The sequence below is a fragment of the Chamaea fasciata genome, unplaced genomic scaffold (genome assembly GCF_029207755.1).
Source record: "Chamaea fasciata isolate MVZ Bird 193981 ecotype frontalis unplaced genomic scaffold, bChaFas1.0.hap1 SCAF_18, whole genome shotgun sequence".
In the NCBI taxonomy this organism is placed as follows: Eukaryota; Metazoa; Chordata; class Aves; order Passeriformes; family Sylviidae; genus Chamaea; species Chamaea fasciata.
Window position 1 is genome coordinate 3,308,553 of NW_027094103.1, and position 15,822 is coordinate 3,324,374.

Here is a 15,822-nt window from a genome sequence, read left to right on the forward strand (position 1 = left end):
TATCTGTGCTTTTCACCTAGGGCCCAAGCTTGCTGCAAAACAAACTAAAAAATGTCACTGCAAGTTGTTATAACACAAAGCAATGGGCAGTAAAATAAAAAATCCTCCTCAAAAAACCTTTGTACTGGTGACACGTACAGCTAGAGATTTCTCCCCACACTGTTTCAGCCTTCACAGACAACTTAGACCTGCAGCTTCACGTATTTGTGATGTGCCCTCAATGCCAGTGGCACAGGTCACTTCCACACATCCACAGCCAGGCACTGTGGAGCAGCGGGACCGTGTGCCAGCGCTGACTGCTGCTACCCCACCGGGAACCAAACACCACCAGCACCTCTTAGAGTCCCGGCTGCTGCCTCCTGGCACGGAGCACACATCCTGCCTCTGCTCTCACAGGGCTGCTTTACCAACCCAGCTGCTTCTCAAGTGGGAAAGCCCTCAATGCACAAAGCCCCTGAGGAGACCACAAAAAATTCAAGCCCCCACATGTCAGCCAGTTTCCAGCCGCTGCTCCACTCCAGAACGCCAGCTCAGGAACTGCCACGGTGCGACAGAACAGCCACGGTAGCACAGGAGAGCGCATCCCCATTACGTGTGACTGGGAACAACTCCAGGACAGAGATCTTGCATTTCCTGCATTCACACTCTTCCCAGCTAAACTGGTTCAAGCTGTACTTTGCCCCTTGCCTTCAAATCTCCATCACACAAACTCTTTAGCAGAAACCTTTGATGTTTGCAAAAGATTATTCACATTTTCTAATCAGCCAGCACAGTTTCTAGGAGGGTGGAAAGCACTTGTTCTGTTGATATTGGGGTGTTTTTTTTTTAAATAAAGCACTTTTTGGGAAAAAAAAAAAATCAAAACCTATCAATAACCTGCAGTAGCATCCCACCAATCAGACTGGGGACAGCATCGTCACATCCCTCCCCACCCTCATCTCCCCCTCAATCTCCAAAAATAGTATTTAATATACAGCAATAAACTCTGAGCAAGCCAGAGTCCCGGAAGACATGGACCTGCTTTCACCTCTCCCGTCCATCCCAGCACCTTTCAATGCTACAATACTCCTGGGTCAAATCCATTTGGATCCAAGGCGAATGCCTGTGCCCCAGACCCGCTGGGCAGCACGAAGCAGGGGTGCAGCACAGCAGGCCCACCCGTGGGATCAGGTTTCTGAGCCTTCACAGCTCCAGCCTGGTGTGTTTGTGCCGCTGAGAACACTTGTGTGAGCCTACGTGGGACCAGCCGGTGGAGACAGACTGGTGGAACCAGGCCGGCGTTAAAATAGCATCCTTGAATTGTATTAGGCTTTGGCATTTGTTGAGGAGATGCAGAAGTGCCAGTAGGTAAATTAGCTCAGTGCTGGCCCAGTTCCCATTTCCCTTGGATTCTCAGCAAGGATATTTCCCTCCCCACCATACATGCAAGAAGCAGACGGATCTCTCCCACATTTGAGCACCCAACAGAGCCTGAAACACTTGGTGCTTTGCAGCTGCTCAGAATCTGTCTCACATCAAGGGCAGAAGCTGCTCTCATGGCCCTCTCTCTCTCTCTCTCCTGCTGTTTTCTATCAGCAACAGGCTTGTTCAGCCCAGAGTTCCCGTAGCAAGACACTTCCCTGGCTCTTGCAATCCTGTTTCAACTTAATGGCCAGGGGACAAGGCACAGGTCCCTGCTCTGTTCAGACCTAAGCAGCGAAGGGCAAGCCCCCAGTGAGTAAATTAGGGGTGCGGGACCCCCCAAGCCCCACGCTGCACCCAGACCTGTAAGTGCCAATCAACTACCAGGACCCAGCGTGACTCACTGAGCTCTGAACTGCACAGACGCCCAGGCACCAGACTGTCTGGAAGTTCTCCATCCTGCCTTCAGGAGATTTCTGGGGGAGACCAGACCTGAAGGAGCTCTTCCAGTTCTTCTATCCCCTGCTAGACTCCTCTTCCATTGACTTTAAGGGCTGAAAATAAAGATACTTGCTCACAGTTCTCTAATTCAGCTGTGACCTCCAGAGCTGGCATTTGGGGACAGGGGGACAGTCCCCATCTGACCTCAAGGGCAGGGAATGCCTGTCCCTTGAAGAAAAAGAAAAAACTCAGAAGCTCCTTAAAAAAAAAAGAAGCTCCTTCAAATAGACTTTTATTCAAAGCCTGAGACAAAGGCACCAAAAAGAGAAGGGAATTCATTTGGCTTTCTGTTCACTGCCACCTGGGACACTCAAAAGGGTCAGAGATGTTTAGTCACACACACAGAAGACTTCAATAGACTGGCTTAAAGGAGGGGCTGATGGGACAATTAAAATAAGCTTTGAAACCACTAAGCTGAGGCTGGATCCAGGCCTGAAACGTCATAGACAGTGATTTTCCCTTTATTAACTGGAAGCTTTATTAAAATTGCCGTATCTGCCCCTCTCTACACAACACGAATCAAGCCAGGGTCAGTTCTGACCCAGCTCCTCACACTGCTGCACTCCATCTGCCTGCTGCTGGCAGAGGAATCAGCACAAACAGGCTTGTCTCTGACCTGTTTCAGCTAAGCAATGTCTTGGATATTCCCTCAAACACCTATTCTGGTAAGCTATAGCCAGCCCAAACTTTTTCTTCCCCTGGTCAGGACCAGGTACCTCATTACACCCCTGAGTCTGGCTTGCAGATACTAGACAGAGATGGCCAGGGGAGCTGGAGTACTCCATTCCCAGCAAGGTCCTGACTGGCCATCCCCCACCATCCTCAGTGCTCCCACAGGCTTTGTTTGAAGGCTCCTTCCAAAGCAAACCTGTCAGGAGGGGATGGACCAGGAAGGAAACTGCTCATAGGGCAGTAACAGGGTCAGGAACCCCTCAGAAATCAGCTCTGTAGTGAGAAAGATTCATAAAACCAAAGTCAAAACAACTAAATTGAAGTCATGAAGGATAAACTATCCTCCCTATTCTTACTCAAATAAGAGAAATTTATTTGAACTGAGCAACTGGAACAAACTAGATCACACCCTGAACAGCTCTGCCTTGGGGCAGCTGATGGCACCAAATGGGTGCCCTGGCTGCTAGGAGAGGCCAGGATAAACTATCCTAGAAGACTCGTCTCCAACTTCTGCACATCTAAACACACACCCTTTCTCCCACGGTAGGCAAGGTGCTGACGTTACTGGGTGAGATACAAGAAGCTGAATGATTCCTTGCTTCAAGGATGCTCAAATAAAATGCACCCTAAAAGGCCTGGAGGAGAGCAGCTCCTTAGAGAGACTTTCAACTCCAGGTTCTTTACTTAGCAAATCACCACAGTTCATGGTTCTCAAAACTGATAAAGATCTAAATGTCTCCTCCATCCAGTTAGAGCAATCCCAAAAATGCTGGAGAATCCCTGCAGGCACTGTCACTGAACACATCAGAGCTCATATTTCATAATAGTTTTGTAAGCATTAGGATTTTAACAGTAGCTAGAAGTTGAAGCAGACAACTTCAAGCTTATCACCTTTCATGCTAAGGTTTGTTCTTCAAGATCTGCTCTCTCTAAAGCCTGTATTCTCCTTTAACTGGGGCAGGGACTCTCTTCCTTCTCTCTCAAACTACCCCTGGTGCAGCAGGAGAGAAGATAATTATGGTCCTGCTTGTTTTTCAGCTCACAGATACAGCATTAGGGTCAGGCCTGTAGCAGTGATGTGATCAGAAAGGCAAGGTTTGGTGTCACTGCTGCAGAGAGCAGCGTTTTGTCACCTCCCCCAGCTTCCACTCTGGAGCCCCTGAGCTGACAGCTCCTATCACAGCTTGAGGGTTTTGAGGAAGTGAAGTCTTCAGCTGTCTGGGCCCAGCAGAACAGAAATGGCTCCTCCAGCTCCCTTGCCAGAAACTCAGTAATTCTGCTGGCCCTGCTCTGCTCCAAGAAAGGCTGAGCCACTGCAGGGGATCAAACCCCGGAACAACTGCTAGGAAAATGCAGGCCCAGAGAGGCAGAGCAGCACAGAGGTCACCACTCAGTGCCACCGCTCTGGGGAAAGACAGAACACTTCGGAGGACAACAGAGAGAACATGAGGTAAAGCGCTCTGGAGCCCAGAGCTCAGCAGCAACAAAGCTGATCTGCAAAAACTCAACCCTGCCTGGGAGAGATCCTGCTCCAGCACAGAACATCTCCTTCCTGGTCAACCAGAAAGGCTCAACGTGTTGGAGGCCAAGACTGTGAGAAGGCGTTTCCTCAGGGCCTGCAACTCTGGACCAGAAGGCGCAGCAGTGGCTTTTGCTCTGATCAGCCTGTGCCAGGCAGGCACAGGCTCTGCACGTGGAAACAGAAGCCTCCTGCAGAAATATCCCTGGGGAAGCAGGTGACCTTGTCTCCAGTGCATTGCTCACTTCCCCATCCCTGGATGGCAACGAACCACCCTGCTCTGCAGGACTGAAATGTTTGACATCTGCCCCTTCACTACAAGGCCTGGATATGCAAAAGGCTAAACTCACTCACTGCAAACACTGACCAGCTCCACTTCTCACTGCCACAGCCAGGGCTGGTCCCTCCAGAGGGAATGAGAGACCACAGGGAGCATCCACCAGGTTGCTCTGCTCTGTCCTACGGCACGGGCTGTTTGGAGTCATGGAGAAGAGAGCTCACCATCAGGAAGGTTAAGGAACAAGTCCTGAGCCTTCTCTCTAGTTCACCTGATACTCAGCTTCTTCCAAAGAAGAGGTCACTTGCTAGGAAAGGCAAAAAAAAGAGCTGGGCTTAAAACAAAACCTTTGAAAATAAAAGGATATTAAAGGAAACAAAAGCCATAATCAATACAGAAAACAAGTGCATCTGATCAGACGCTAACAACGTCAGCCTCTCGCAGGCTACAGCGGAATCCCTCTGCGATGGAACAAACATTGCAACTGCCAGACTAGGAAAGTCTCTCCCAACTGGTGCAGCAAATGAGGCCAGATCCATCCCTCTGCTCCTGGCGCAGCTTGCAGTCTTAGGAGGGGGCTGTCTCCACGGAGGCTGGTCTGGAGCCGTGGTATCTTCACGCAGGCGAGTACCATACATCGTGTTGCACACACTCAGGGAGATGCTGAGCCAGGCTCTGTCCTCTGCAGGCGCTTGTCACCCAACAGCACCACAACACTCCGACACTCCTGGACAAAGTGTGTACCCCGGCCTTGTTTTAAGAACTGCTTTCCTGCTTAAGGAACTGTATTCCACCAGTAAAGGCAGAGATCCTACAGCACATGGCTTTCTCTCAGTGTGGGACATGGCCCAGGACTCGTAGCATCAGCTTTCAGTGGCCCAACACACACCCAGCCAGGACTCAGTTCACTCTTGGATGCCCCAGGGAGAATCAGAGGCTGCACATGGTGCGAAGGGGAAGGCGAGGGCCTTGCTGCTGGTAGGGGGAAGGTAAGCTCCCTCTTACCTGGACCTGCTATTCATTGCTATTCATTCCAAATGAATCACCTCTTTTTTTTCTTTTTTTTTTTTCCTTTAAATTATGAACAATATGGAGAAATTGAAAGCAACCATATTTGGTCCAACTCCTTCCCTCCCAGCCCCTGGGCTGATGCACTGTGGGGCTTGCTCTCACAACCGGCAGAGGCAGAAGAGGGTAGGAATGAAGACACCAAAGGCCACCAATATGGGAAACATGAGGCTGCTGTTGTCCGAGGCATAGGGGTTTGGTGTGCGCGGGCCTGACTGAACCCGGTTCTTATTTGCCTGTTTTTTGACACTGGAGCCATCATCATAGTCATCTTCATCATCTTCTTCCTCTTTTTTCTCCAGACCTGGGTGTGGCTGCAGCTTTGGAACATCTGTTGAACAAGACAAAAGGTTGCAAGCAGGCAGGATGTCAATTGGGAGATCACTCAAGACACTTCCTTCCCCTCTCCCCGATCCAACACGAACATTGGCAAGAGGGCACCTGAGACCCCATCAAAACCACAACTGAACACCCCAGAAGAGAGGAGTATCTTCCACCACAGAGGATCACACCTCTATGTCTTTTCTTTGCAAGATAAGAGCATCCAAGGATCCAGCCTGAAGAAAAACTACATCCTTCCACACCTTCAACACGTCACGCGGACAAGTTAATGCACGCTTAGAGTACACGTTCGGATACAGCAGCTGCTCGGTAAGATCCAGTTAAGAACAAGCACCTGCTGCCTGCAGGACCAGCAGATACAGGTGCAAACAGGAATGGGAAACAACCCTTTCCATAATCGGTCCTACTCCGTATCACTGCACCCCTCAAAGCTAGAGCTGTGAGAGCAGCATGGCCAAGCTCCATTCAAATCCAGCCTCCTGAGCCCGCGGCCTGAGCTGCATGTGCCACCTAGCCACAAGGCTCTTACCAAATCTTCAGCAGCACCTGACCATCCCAGAGTAAAGCAAATTGATGTTTTGGTCAGAGAGGGATCCTAAACCCTCCTAGTTCACCAGCTAGAGGGGCTTCAATTCCAGCTCACTTACAAAGAGGGTGATGAAAGAACAAGGACCTTTCCAGCACTCCCTGGAGCTATCCAGAAGAACTGGTATCTGGGAAAAAACACTGCCTTGTCCTCAAGCTGAGAAGGCAAAACAAAGCTCCAGGTAAGAAATACCTCAGCACTAGCTAAAATAACTGTAAATTATTTGTCTGCAGGGTTGCTGCTGACATCCAAAGCCAGAGGGTATTTATCTGTAGCTATATACTGAGACTGACCAGACATGTTCTCTTCCCCTCTACCCCATATACAGGAAATGCCAAAACAATTTGATTTTTCTCACTCCAAAATGACACAAGCTTTGTGACTTAGAGGAGAATGAGGACAGTACACACCTACTTCACTCTGCAACTGCACTCTGTGGGAACTCAGTGAAAGAGAAACAATTTTGGCAGATGTGGTTCGGCAAGAGCTATGATCTCATAGTCTGAGAAGCAACAGGCTGCTCTCCAAGAGGGAAGAGCCTTCTGGCTCAGAGACTGTGCTTACCTTCCACTGTTCCTTGCAGGATGTATAGGGCACAGATTTTGGGATTGTCGTAGTAGCCCTAGAAAAAGCAAAGGCAGCAGTCAGTGCTTCAGCTCTGAGACAAGGAATGGTCTCCCCACATACCAACCCCTCTCCTCCTCCAGCACACAGCTGCACCGCATGCCTGGGTAAGAAGGGGAAAGGGAAGATCAAGGCTCTGCCCTGAAAAGCTTATTACCTTTACAAACTCAATGTGGAGCTTTCCTGTGAATGTCGAAACCTCTCCCTGGACACTCAGTTTTCCCTTTTTGATACTCATGGGAATGATCTCATCGTGAGCTGTGCTGTGTCCAACTCTGTCAAAAATGTCCAAGTCTTTCACCACCACGTGGCCGTTCAAGCGAACATCAAATACCTTCAGGGCGGAAGAAATGACAGAGTCAGAGCAGATTCAGGCACGTGACAGTTGAAATGGGAACACAACAGAAAAGGTCTCTGCTTTTCATGCACGCAGGACCAGAAAGCATTGCAACATGTCCTGGCTCACTCCTTTGGGAAGGATTTAGAGCCCAAAAGCAGCCAGGTAAAGACACCAAAGCATTAACAATGCTTTCAAATACCCTTCAAATCTGCCTTCTCCTTTTAAAACAGCCCCTACATGTGCTGTTCAGACCTGAGGACAGCACAGTTTTATCCTTGTTTATTCATGCTTCTCTTTCACAACTTTTCTCCTGCCTGAAAACCTGCTCTTACCACCCTGGGGTGGCTGACACACCACACCCTAGGGAATGAAGCCATTCCTAACTAACAGCCTGCAGCAGAATAGAGAAGAGGAAACAAGCTGGTGAAGAACACAGGGTTTGAAGGAGGTAAAATGTTTAACTGCTAACCACATCTGTGAATTCAGAGTGAAAGTCCTCCTCAGGGCTGTAATGACTCAAGCTTCACCAGCACCTGGGGAATCCCAGCAGAACCACATGAAGGAAGAGGAACCAAAGATGCCACAGCCCTTCAGTTTAATCTGTGGCTGCTTTTTGCATCCGTTCTGTAAGCCAGCCCCACCAGTTCTGCTCCCTGAAATACTTCTCTGGCAGGAAGGCAGCACAGTGCTTAACCAGATCAGCCCTAAAGAAGCTGAAGGAATCAGAGGAAAGCCAGACTAAAACACAAACCACTCCTACCCCAATTTATTACAGGGCTTTGAGTTCTGCTTGCTTCTGTTTCCACTTCTGTACATAAGGGATTTCAAAGCGGACAAGGATTATTCTCCTCTAAAAAGCAAAAAGCAGTTGAATTTAACTCCACTTTCAGGATCAGACTAAGCCAATATCAAGTCTTATCACATTTGTAAAAATTGTTTTGAGTAGGCTATTTAACCCAGACCACTGCCCTGCTTCAATCTATGCAATACTTCCTTCCAGCATAACTATGCTGTCAAGTCAGAAGCAAGTGCTCAAGAAAAAGGGAAAAAAACTTCTCAAAGCCAGCACAGCCTTAACAGGTCATAAAACTCTATTGCTAGTTATGTTTAGTTGCAAACATTTGTTTCAATACTTTGAAATTAAGTTTTCCAGTCCAGTTGTATAGCTGGAATGTGGAAGAGAGCTCTAAAGGTTCAGAGCCCGGGAGAGGTTGGGACCTAAGTTAACAATGAGTGCTTTACTCCTTCCTCCAGCACGCAGAGCAGCGGAGGCAACCCGAGCACACGCACTCTTAGCCAGGAGCTCACATCAGAGACAAACCAGGAGCTAGTGTTTACCTTCTGTTGAGACTGTGCAAAATAGACCTCTGCAAACTTCAACACCAGCACATAGTCACCCTCCTCTTTGATGGGAACTTCATAGCCAAAGGTTTCCTCATTGTAACGCTCAGTCTGGTACAGAATCTGGTCCTCCGCGTTGGAGCGCAGGATTGGCAGTTTCATACCATAGTCAGAAGCTGCGTTTGGAGCACAAAACAGTGAGAGGAAGGGTTACATCCTGAGGAAGAAACACTTTATATATTCTTGAAGCACTTAGCTCCATAAGTGGTATTAGCACTTGCAACCCAATAGATCCATCCCCTGCTTGCTCTGACCAGGTGGCAGAGCACAAGAAGCCAAAGCCCCCACACCCAGGAAATGTAGGAAAACAGGTCTGGAGACCTGCTGCAGTCTGACACAGTAAGCTCACTTGCACCATTTCAGAAAGAAAAGCTCATTTCAAAAGCATTACACAAAGCCAAAGGACTTGGCCATTGCCTCTTGCTTTAAAGAGTGAAAACACCTAGAATATTTTGACAATATTTTCAAATTTCAAACCCCAAATACAAAACTAAAACAGTTAGCATAGGACTGACTTGACTCATTGACACAATAGATTTGAAGTTAGCAGTTGACAGCATTGGGGTTTAGAGATTCATCCCCCTCAACTAAGAACCTGGGGAATGGCAGAAGGGTGAGAAACATTAGGCATCTTACAAAGCCCTCTCTTCTCACCACACTCCACAATACCTGTCAGCAAGAAGACGGGATGAAGGAAGCAAAAAAGATACACAAGCATTTCAAGAGCACCAGCAGCTCCATCAGCTGATGTTCTCAGAGCCACCCAGCTGAAACAGGCGTTGTCTGCAGGCATCTGAAGAGCCCCCGAGAAGGGCCCAAACATCATGCCCAAATAGAACAGTAACTGACAAAAATAAGAGAAGTCACCAAATTTGCCCCTTTTCAGCGTTTCACCATCTCTACAGCAGCCCCCAAAAACTTTAACCCCCTTTGGTATGCTACTGCCTGAGGGTTCCTGTATAAATGCAAACTGATGCAATGCCTCCAGAGCTGCACATCAAACAATTCCCCAGCGAAGCAGGGGCAGGAGGGAAGACTGTGGACACCATCCCCACTGGCACTTCAGGCAGAAGTTGATCCAGATGAAGTTCTCTGCTGGCACTTACCTCTCCCTCCCCCATTTCCATGGGAACAGACACTGCATTGGCCAAGACAAAGCAAGAACTACTAACCCAGCACACGTTGCCAAAGACAGAGCCAATGCAAACGAGTGAGAGGAAATTAATGCCAGTTCTTAGTCTCCTGTTTCACACAGAGCTGCTCAGGCAATCTTCCACTTCTCTTTACTACTCGAGCTTGGGCATAAAGACTCTAACCACCAGAAATACAGAGGGTGAAAAGTTTAACCTGTCCTCCCACACAGGTATTTCTGGCCAGCTACAGATTACAGTGATAGCAAACCAAGGACTCCACAGAAGTCAGCTCCTATTAAAGGAAAGCCTGCACAGGAAGAAAGTCCTTTAATAGCCAAGAAGGTAACTGGAGAGGAAGACCTGTCACCTGCATGTCAGAGCTCTGTTGACAGAGCTGTGGAAGCAGGATGGATTTTACAGCATGCTGAGTCCTCCCTGGGAGCAAGCAGTACACACCAAGCTGGAACTCAACTCTGTTTGGCACCTGCCTATTCTGTAACTGGCATCAGCACAGTCAGTCCTTTAGGGCACAGCAGCCGAACAGAGGCTTGGAAAAAAAAAAAAAAAAAAAGGTTTTAAATTGCCCAGAGGCAGCACAGCCCAGAATTACTATCCCTAGGTCATTTCCTCCCAGTCAGCCATACATTTCTGCTATAGCCCTTACATGTCTATCAACACAGAGAGGAGCCCAGAGTAAACGAACAATGGTGCAATAAAAAGCCATTGAGGGAAAGGCAGCTGAGAGCTCAAAGGGGTAAAGTCTCCACTGTGCCTGGCACCACTGGCTGAAGCAGGATTACTTTAACAGCCTGCTGCTCAGAGGAAACACCACGGGCTTTCCACAAAGGAAGTGCATGTCACAATGTGCTTGAAAAAGACCCTTTTTCCTCAACTCAGAAATAAATAGTTCAAATCCACAAGGACATTCAACTCACACATGTGAGAGGTCTATTAAGGGAAGCTGACCTACAGTGACCAGGGCACCCTGTGCAACTGGAGCAGCAGCTTCCATGGGTGTGAAAAACTGTATTAGAATTTAAAGGTGACCTCCACTGTATCCAGTGTGCCCAAAAGGCTCTCCATTTGGGATGGCACTCATGCAGGGTAAGCAATAGCAGTTCCAGCTGTACAGCACAGGAAAATCCTCACCATCCTATATGGAAACAGCAAAGGTTAGACTCAAAAGTCAACAGAGAGCTCATCTTCTCCACATTCCACCACTCACCCGTAACTGACAGCAGAGCAGCTCAGCACAGCTAGCTTTTCAATATATTAGTGAATCGACTAAGTTTTGGCACACCAATTATCAGAAACGTGCACAATTCAAACTGCGGTGGTCTTGGGGGAAGTAGGAAAAGGTAACCCAAGTACAATTAGTTCTCCATCCTGTCCTAAATAGTAGGCTGAAGATTTTACTGACTTGGTAGTTAGAGCAGCCGATGATTTCCCATCTGCCTCTACTTCTGCTCGTGTCCCTGCCCTCGAACGCCCAGCCATGACTGGGGCATGGAGCAGACCAGCCAGCTGCACCTTCTCCCTGCCGGGCCCAGCACCGGGGCTCCAGCGAGCAGCTTGTGCTCTTGGTTGTCGGGACCAGAATGCTGCAAGCATCAGCCCACATCGTGCGCGACCCAGATCCGGCTGCAGAGGGCTGGAAGAGCTTGTTCCCACCGCACCGAGCACGCTGCGCACAGGGCTGCGAACCGGCGGATCCTGCTGTGGAACACGGACTCTTCAGTGGAAAACGGGAAAGAAAAAGAGACCGGCGGGCGCACGCGGCAGGGCTGGCAGCTTGACCGCTCCCGCCGCCTTTCCAGCCGAAATCCCACTCCAACCCTCGCGGAGCCACTTCCCCTCCGGCATTACACAACCCCGCAGGCCGAGGACAGGAACACCATCCCGCAGGGCTCATCCCGCCGCCACTGGGGCCCCGGGCCCGCACCGCCACGGGGACGGGTGATGCGGCCCCAGCCGGGCCCGGCGGGAGGAGTGCGGGAGGACCCTGGCCGCGGCTCCGCCGCCGCTGCCTTCGGGCCACGACCGTCCCCGGGCAGCTGGGGGAGAGGAGCCCCCGCCGTCCTGCGGGGACAGCCACAGACCCGCCGGGGCTGCAGCGGGCAGGACGGCGCCGGGGCGCGCGGGTCCCGGACCCCGCCGGCACAGCGGGGCCTCGCAGCCCCGGCGGAGCGGAGCCGAGCGGGACTCCGCGGGCTGTCCCGCCGAAACCCCCCGGCCGCGGCGTGTCCCCCGCCCTCACCTCGGCCCACGCGGCCCTCGAGCGGGTCCTTGCGGAAGTGGATGCCGTTCACGTCCACATGGGCATCGCCGCCCGCGTTGACGGCCCAGACGACGCTGTCGGCGATGCCGCCCGCCGCGCCCCGCAGCAGCAGCGGCAGCAGCAGCACGGGCGGCAGCAGCGGCGCCCCGCGCGCACCAGCGCCCACCATGTCGCGCTCCCGGCGCCGCGCCCGCCCCTTCCTGCCGCCGACAGGGGGCGGCTTACCCCGCTGCCGGGGCGGGACGAGCGCCGGCCAATCCGCGCGCCGGAACGAGAATATTAATTACCCGCCCGTCTGCCATTAGACGGCCGCGGGTCTATATTTGCATATTCATAAGGCGGCGGGCCAATGAGCGGCGGCGATGGGCGGGTTGGGCTGAGCGGCGCGGGGACCGCGGCGGGAGCGGCGCGGGGAGCCGGGTCCCTGCGGGCTGGGGCGCTCGGGGCCGGTACCGCCTGCGCAGGGAGCGGAGCGGGTGCGGAACCGGCTCCCCCAGGAAGGAGCGGCGGGGACGGACGAGGCTCCCCGGCGCCGTGTCCGGAGCGGGGACAGCCCGGCGAACTGGCCTGAGCGCCGGCTGCTGGTGGGCAGAGCCCGCCCCTCCGCGCCGCCAATCGCGGTGCTCCAGCGCGGCGGAACGCGGAGCACGGCGGGGCGGCGGCGGGAAGCGCAGACGGAGGGTTGCCGGGGCAACGGACGGCGCTGCGGCAGCGCGGACCGGAGCGGACCCGGTGTGCTCGGGGAAGGGGCTGGGAGCGGAGCTGGGGCAGCGGGAGCTCCACCGCCGTCGGGGGCGGCTCCTCGCCATGTCCCGGTAGCTCCGTGCCCGCTGTGCTCTGAACAGCAGCTCCCGAGCCCGGCTCGCTGCCTTGGCAGAACGCGCTGGTTCTCCCCTGCCACGGGGTGAGGGAATAGGCAGCTGCCGCCCGCCCGGTAAGGAGCGAAGCGGCCGGTGGCGTGCAAGCACCGTGCACCACAATAATCTGCCCGAGAATCAAAGCGGCCAATGAAGGGGAAGGCGGGGAGGTGACCGTGACACTGCCAGCAGGCTGATCCCTGGCTTGCGCTTTGTAGAAGAATGTAAAATCCTGGGTTTGTTTTCTGAAGGACTTTGACAAGGTCTTGCGTGGCTGGAGTGAGATATCCCAGGTGGAGGTCGAATGAAACTCACTCCCTACACAAAGGGGGAACAAATAACTTCATGTTTGCCCTTCAGTCTGATCACGGTGTTCCTTGAGGCATCAGATACCAGCCAGGCCTTGGGGCTGTGCTCCTGGCACCGGCTGCATTAGCAGGGGCTGCTTCTAAGTGCCACTGATGTTCTATTAATTCAAGTCTTTCGCAAAGTATTTGCTTTTATAAATAAAGACTCGGTGCTGCAGACTGAGAATTAAATGCATTTGTTGCTTTTGTAATGCACCTGTGGGCCTCTTAAGCAGACACAGTCTTGGAGAAGTGGACTGTTTGGTGGAACGTGCTACCACCCACCCCCTGCTCCCCAGTCTGCTCTGCTCAGGTTGGAGTGAACCCCAAAGCACGTTCCTGCTGCTGTGACATCAGTTCGTGGACTCATGGTATAACTGGGCCAGGACAGATGTGGCACTGCTGAACTCCCACATCAGCACTGCTGCCAGGAAGGGGTTCCTAAACTACAGGGTGCCTTAGGAAACCACATCCAGATTAGTAGCATGAAATGTGTATGGCTTAGCACCTCTCCAGATTCAGCCACCTCATGCTGATTCCTGGCAAATCATCTCAGCGTTACAAACCCCAGCCCTGGCAGCATCTGATCAAATCCAGGCTAATCTCCCATATCCCTGCTGTGTTTGTGACCTCTTGGGTGTCCCCCAAATTCTGTTTCCAAAGGAGTGCAAGCAGCCATGGCCAGGACAATGCTGTCCAGTTGGTGAGACTGAGGGAGGCCTCATTAGAGCTCATTTGTGCTGATTACAAATGATCCTCCCTAATCCTACACTTTAAACAGTGATATGTGGGTCAGGAACACAACTTCGAAGCACATAAACACTTCAAGTGTTACCAGGTGTCCCCAGGGTGAGCATTTTCTAAAAACTAACTTGGGTGATCGTTTCCCAAGAATCAGTAGTGCGTCACAAAGCAAGAGGGATTAATTGAGCAGCAGTGAGGAGGGACAGTGGCTGTGCTCATGTGGGGGCAAGAGGAGCCCTCGCCCTGGCTCACAGGCTGGTCACGGCTCCTGGCAGAGGATGGCAGATGCTGTTCGGCCTGTGTCCGTGGTGTCCTACACTGCTACCCTGAATCAATACTTGCTGTCACACCAGCAACTTGATGCCAGTTTGTGCCCCAGATGTCAAAGGCTCCATCCTGTTACTAATCCACTGAGCCATCAGTCAGTCCCTTGATGCAGGCTGGATTTACACCAGTAACCTACAAGTGAAAGGCTCAGGGTCATTTTCTCAATCCCTTGATCTCTCCCTGTCCCCTGGCAGCTGTGCCAAAAGGACTGACTTGAATCAGTCCTGCCTGGTCTACCCTACCACCCTGATTGTTCACAGGCAACAAGGGGCACATGTTTAGGGCATTAGCCATTTCCTGCTGGAAAATGGGATCAGGATTTGGGATGTCCAAAAGCAGCAGCAAAGATGTGTGGGTCAGAAGGAGGCCTCATGGCTAATGAGATATCTAAGAAATCAGTGTGAGACAGCCCCACTGCCCCACAGCCCTCCCAAATGGCACAGGGCTACAAGGCTCAAGTGCCCACAAGGGACCAGCTGTGCCCTGCCATGTAGAGCTCTTTGGAAGCCTCACTGGTACCAAATTGGAGATGAGAGCAAAAGGATTATCTCTGGAATTAGATTATTTAGATTGGATCTTTAATCTCTGCCCCTGTCTACACAAGAAAATAGTAAAACTCCCTGGGATTATTTGGCGTTTGTTGTGAAAGTAAAATCAGGCTAGCAGCAGGAGCTCAAGAGCTTCTGCTGGAAGGAAAAAAAAAAAAAAGAAGGCTTTTGAGACCTGCCCTGTCTGACCTGTTCACTGTATCATGGTGAGACCCGGCAGAAAAGAGCTACAGATGATTTGGCAGACTCAGCTTTCCTCAGAAGTAGTTACGGTTCCAGGACTGCCTCTGCAATGACACGAAGGCGTCCTGCAGCCAGCCTTTGCCTAGTACTCTTGGGATGACAGGCACAGCTCTGCCACGCTACCAACACAGGGACCTGCTAAAGCAGAAGTGGCCATAGTTTGCAGGGAAGATGCCCAGCCACCGGTGGTGCTGTGCTGTGGATCAGTCCAGCCCACAGACACGCAGTAACCATTTCAAACAAAGACTGTCCTGCTATCTGATGCTGCGGGCACAAGATGCAACTGCTCAGGGCAAGGTCTGGGAAGGAACAGGCAGAGGCAGCCACCACGCTTGTGGCCTCCGACTATGCACAGGGCTCCTGCAGGCTGGCTGTGGCACAAGGCATATGCCCCAAGGCATCCCCAGTGCCCACAGGCAGGCACAGCACCCTGCAGCACACAGGCAGCAGCACAGCTGTCCTGCTCCACAGGCACAGGCAGCTCCTTCCTCAACAGGCTCCACTGTAAGAGAAGCACGTTGTGTACCAGCACTCCCTTTGGCAGACACAAGCCTGCACACAGCTCCCCCTCCCCAGTATTACCCTAACCACATTTATAACCTACCAGGACTCTG

At 51.8% G+C, this 15,822-nt stretch overlaps 1 protein-coding gene across 1 annotated transcript; it reads right to left on the minus strand.

Moving 5' to 3' along the window:
* Nucleotides 1–5,447: 5,447 nt before the first annotated feature.
* MLEC (malectin) lies at nucleotides 5,448–12,340 on the minus strand. The gene is made up of 5 exons (XM_066199616.1): nucleotides 12,122–12,340; nucleotides 8,669–8,847; nucleotides 7,148–7,324; nucleotides 6,931–6,988; nucleotides 5,448–5,769 (listed from the first exon to the last, which is right to left on the minus strand). The coding sequence occupies exons 1-5, from the start codon at nucleotides 12,309–12,311 to the stop codon at nucleotides 5,540–5,542; spliced, it is 834 nt and encodes a 277-aa protein (XP_066055713.1). The 5' UTR covers nucleotides 12,312–12,340; the 3' UTR covers nucleotides 5,448–5,539.
* Between the last annotated feature and the right edge of the window lie 3,482 nt (nucleotides 12,341–15,822).